The sequence below is a fragment of the Sinocyclocheilus rhinocerous genome, unplaced genomic scaffold (assembly GCF_001515625.1).
Source record: "Sinocyclocheilus rhinocerous isolate Xijiao unplaced genomic scaffold, SAMN03320098_v1.1 scaffold1600, whole genome shotgun sequence".
Taxonomy (NCBI): domain Eukaryota; kingdom Metazoa; phylum Chordata; class Actinopteri; order Cypriniformes; family Cyprinidae; genus Sinocyclocheilus; species Sinocyclocheilus rhinocerous.
Window position 1 is genome coordinate 239,954 of NW_015665129.1, and position 4,737 is coordinate 244,690.

General features: G+C 35.7%; 1 protein-coding gene and 1 pseudogene across 1 annotated transcript in view; both read right to left on the reverse strand.

The window, feature by feature from the left end:
- Window positions 1-280, reverse strand: part of gstm.3 (glutathione S-transferase mu tandem duplicate 3) — a 2,762-nt gene extending 2,482 nt beyond the window's left edge. The window contains exon 1 of the mRNA XM_016542159.1: window positions 182-280. Within this exon, the coding sequence (XP_016397645.1) occupies window positions 182-217 (36 nt within the window). The 5' untranslated portion in view covers window positions 218-280. The remainder of the gene's footprint in view (window positions 1-181) is intronic.
- Window positions 281-569: 289 nt separating this feature from the next.
- On the reverse strand, window positions 570-4,240 carry LOC107731162 (glutathione S-transferase Mu 3-like; annotated as a pseudogene).
- Between the last annotated feature and the right edge of the window lie 497 nt (window positions 4,241-4,737).

Genomic DNA, 4,737 nt, shown 5'->3' on the forward strand with positions numbered 1-4,737 from the left:
TATATATATATATATATATATATGAAATATAAATTTGTGTATTTTAGACATGACAAACCACACTGAGCGATATTCTAATCTTCTGTGACGTAGTTACGCAGTAAACATTTTGCAGATATTAAATAAAAATTAATTAAATGTCTAACCACCTTACGCAAATTTTGTACAAAATATTTCCTACCCCGCGTATATCCCAGTATGCCAATTTCATTGCCATCTTGCCACTTGCAAGGAGCGCCTCTGTGCAGGAGCAGAATAGAAGGAGAGCGGATGGCGGAGGCGCGAGCGCGCCAGAGTGCAATGTGAACGACGGGCGGGGCAAAACGTCACTTTGGGGCGCGTTCAAACCTCACGCAAATTCTGTCACCCCCTCATGTTGTTCAAACTAAGCTTGTACGAGTTTCTTTCTTCTGCGGAACATTTTTGTGCGGCGTCGCACAATTTCTTTGCAAAACAGTATGCAAGATTTTATCAGTCTTTTTCAGCAAACACATATGCATTCTAAATACAAACATGTTTTAGCATTAGTGAGGTTTCCCCAGTGAGAAAAAAAACAGCCATTTTAAAAATTCATTTAACAAAACGGTGCTGTGCTTTTATTGGGTCAAAATAAGGTACTGCATTTAATGCTTTGTTTTCAAATGTAGAATCACAATCCAAACAGTGAGATCCATAAAACAATGAAATGCTTCTTTTCTTTTCATGGCATCAAACTGTCAAAAATCAAAGGGCGACACTCACCTGAACACTTCCAATTTAAGCCTAAGTGCTTGCACTATGCCTACAGACAACAACTGAGAATTCTGATTGTTTTGTAACGCTTTTGTAATCAATACTAATGATAATGGTCTCGCTTTGTTAGTTATTGAAAGGTTTAAAATAGTGGTCCCCAAAAAAATGATCAGTGTGCAGTTCAACTGCATTGAACTTATAACCAAAGCAGATGATGTTGCACCTTATGATGCTTTATCAAGACACAATCTTGTTAGTTTCACTCCTTCTTGTTTCCCCATTTGGCCATCTTGTTGTTCACTGGTGTTTTCATGAACTTGTTTGACTTCATGTATTCTGCAATCTTCTCAAGACTCTGATAGGGAACACAATTCATATCAAGTCACAATATGGTTTATCTTTTATCATTACAACTTAGGTGAGACTATCAAATCATTCCGTGTGACAAAAGCTGAATCCAAACCTCAAAGCGATCAAGGAAACATCTAAGGTTTTTGTTGTCATCCAGGCACGCTGGGTCAAACATACGATGCTGATCCAACAACTCATACATGATGAAGTCCACAAATGTGATCTACAGGATGAGAAAATAGGATGCGCATGTCAAACAAATTATTTGATTAGATATACTTTTATATCCTGCCACTTTAAATGTACAAACTAAAGTGCTTCCAAACATTATGCCTATTTACCTTGTCCCCAGCAAACCACTTCCTGTCACCAAGGAAGTCAGAGAACAGCTTTAGCGTCCCTGGCAGTTTGTCAGTGTAGCATGATTTGCTTTTGTCCTGTAATCAAGTACAAATGCATTACAAATCATTCGTGTTATCAATTAATAAGTAAATTCATATTATTAGTTGCAAATTTCTTCAATGCTGTACATATTTCGATATATTCAATCACTCACAAAGTCTCCATAGCAGAGCTGGACAAAACCATTGCGGAAGTCCATTGCCTGGTTTTCCAAGATGTCAACTCTCACCTGCTCCTCTTCAGTTTCCCCACCTAGAAACAAGTTAGAAAGAGAAGTTTAACATTACTTGGACGGCTATTTTCAGTGATGCTTGAGAAAATAAAGTTTTGTTTTGTTTTTTTTAAATGAAGGAATAAATGAATGAAGTACTCACAGAGGTTGTGTTTGCGGGCGATGTATCTCATTATGGCATTGCTTTGGACCACTTTCTTGTCTCCATCCTCTAGGTAGGGCAACTGGTGAAGGATGATGGTGGTTAGTTATTGCATGTTATACTGAACAACACTATGTGGGTAATAGGGTTGGGCCAATAGACGATGCCATCGTCCATCGCCGATGGCTGACAGCCATCACGATGTATGGACAATCTGACTGTGTCTGCTACTATATGTTATAATAATCATCACTTACCGTCACCACAAGAATAGAACTTCTCCTCATACTTGGTACCAGTGTATTCCAACAGCAGACGGATTGGTTGAGCAAGCTGTAATCAGATTAAATGATATCCATAACATTCAGTATAAATAATTCCAGCAGCTGTAAAATGTTTTTCACTCTTGAAATGATTAACTGAGGGTTGATATTTCACACAGCATATTCATAAACCCTGGGTTAATGTTCTTATTTTCATATTAGTAAGGTGAATAACACTGATTAGACAAATAATAGAACAAAACCAGTTCAACCCTCTGGCGCTGTTCGGTCTTTTTTTACTGAAAAAGTTTTGTTTTAGAATTTTGTACTTCATTGGAATGGTACGAAACTTGGTAAAGGTTTTGGCACTTGCTATGTGAACACACACACACAAAAAATGGATATGATTCCAAAACATTAGGCTAAATGAAACAAAAAAGTCACACTTGTACTGAGCACATTGGAAATTAATGTGAAGCAAATTACATCTAGTGGAAACGTTTGGTACAGCCTCCAAACAAAATTTTACGGAAAGCTCATTTTTTGAGACATCAACATCAAATTTGGAACACAACTTGTTTAGATTTATGGCTTTTACTTTCATGCAATTTTAGAGTAAAAAATGTTTTGGAAAATATGTATTTCATATAAAAATTGTAAAAAAAAAAAAAAAAAACTTTTTTTAAAAAAATATTAATATACCTAAAATGATATAACATTTCACTCTTTAATACATTTATTTTTTGTTTCGCTTTTTAATAATTTGTCAAGTGTCTTCTGTAAAAAGAGACCAAACTTAAGTCTGCTCCAAAGAATTCAGAATTTACGTCAATTTAAGTTGGATATTTTATTTTCAGGTCTATGTTCAAAAAGTGGTTAACAGATAATAATTGGAGCACAACTATTTCATAAATATAATTTAGCACCATAAAATCCCCAAAAAAGCAAAATATGAAAAACATGATCAGACTAATATAATGTACATTAAATTTCACTAAAATAAAAATAAAAAATGCTAATTTTTGACTGCCAAGCGAGCAGCACCAGAGGATTAATAGCATACGCTTCTAGCTGTGGAAATGTTGCGACATAGATGTGGTCAAGTTGCTTTAAGTCCTCTGAAACATAACTTACAGTAAAATAATATCATCTTAAACACTCCAGTTTAAGCGTTTGTTCGACATTTTTTACCGGTTTCCGTCAGAGTGATAAGGAGACGAAAGAAGAAGCGAGAATGTTCTGCGACTATAGAAAGCTAAACGGTAACTAGCACCGAGGCCGTTTTTGACAACTCGCCGTAACATTCTGGCAAAGTGGCCTAAACCAGCTCTCAATGACGTTTATATAACCCAAAGTTAAAAGTTTTGCCCAATGCTTTAACAAAGCGTTTAATTGTAGCTCTTATGAACTCAAAGAATACCGCACGTGTTTCGTCGTAATTTCGCATATTGGGGTGTAAGTTAACCAAACCCAAGCTGCAGTAACGTTAGATAAACATAACATAATAGTAAAATAGCAGCATATGTGGGCTTGGCGAGCACGATAGGCGCTAAACGACAAAAGCGCGTCCATTCTTAACTCCTACTAATCGCTCCTGACAATCACTGAACGCTTTTTAGGTATAAAACGTTATTTTAAAGAATCGACCATAAAATACCCACAAAAAAATAGTTTTTATGTTTCAGGTCGGTGTCACATCAGACGACCGTTATATCTAAACCAGAATCAAACTTTGCCGAGTAACGGCCTAAGTTAGCTCATTTCTCTCGACTTATCGCTAACCAAAGATGTGAGTTTAAACAAGCTGAGCGTATGCAGATTTGACCGTTTTTAAACATGGCAAACCACAGTGACTTCGATTCTATTCTTCTGCGATGACTGCATGACGAAGTTATGAAACAAAAATTACAACGAAATCAAATATGAATCAATTAAAGGTCTAACTATGCAAAATTAGTATAAAATAGGTATGCAAAAATTACAACTGTTTCATACCCCACGAATATCCCAGTATGCCAATTTCATTGCCATTTTGCAACAAGAGTGCACCGTTGTTCTTCAAAACGAGGTGCAGGAGCAGCGGAATGGTGGAGGGGGGCGTGTGCGCGCACGTGGCTTCTGTGCGGTTTCAAGTTAAAGAGATAGTACACCCACAAAATGAATGTTCTGTCGTGTTATGAGTATTCTGTTCATGCTAAATTGATATATGCTAATAATATAAAAAAAATTCATTTATATTTTCAACCAATAGGTCGATGTGCATTCTAAATGCATGCTTGCATGTTTTAGCATTTTCAAAGGGAGAAAAAATATCTTATTGGGACCAAAAGGCCAACTTGTTCTTGTTATTATATCTAAATGAGGCATTAAATTAGAACTAGTTTAGAACGCATTTACATCATATATACATATATAATGTACCATAATTCAAAACACACTGGTTTGTAGCAAAAATAGTTTCACTAATTACTTTGTTATTCCTCTAGTTATTTCTCTATATCGGTAAAAAAAAAAAAATCATAAGTCTTGCACATTCCTAAGAAACAGCTTACTTCTGCTTTGAAAAATACAGTGAATAGTATCTATGCAATATTAAATACACAGACTCACAGAAT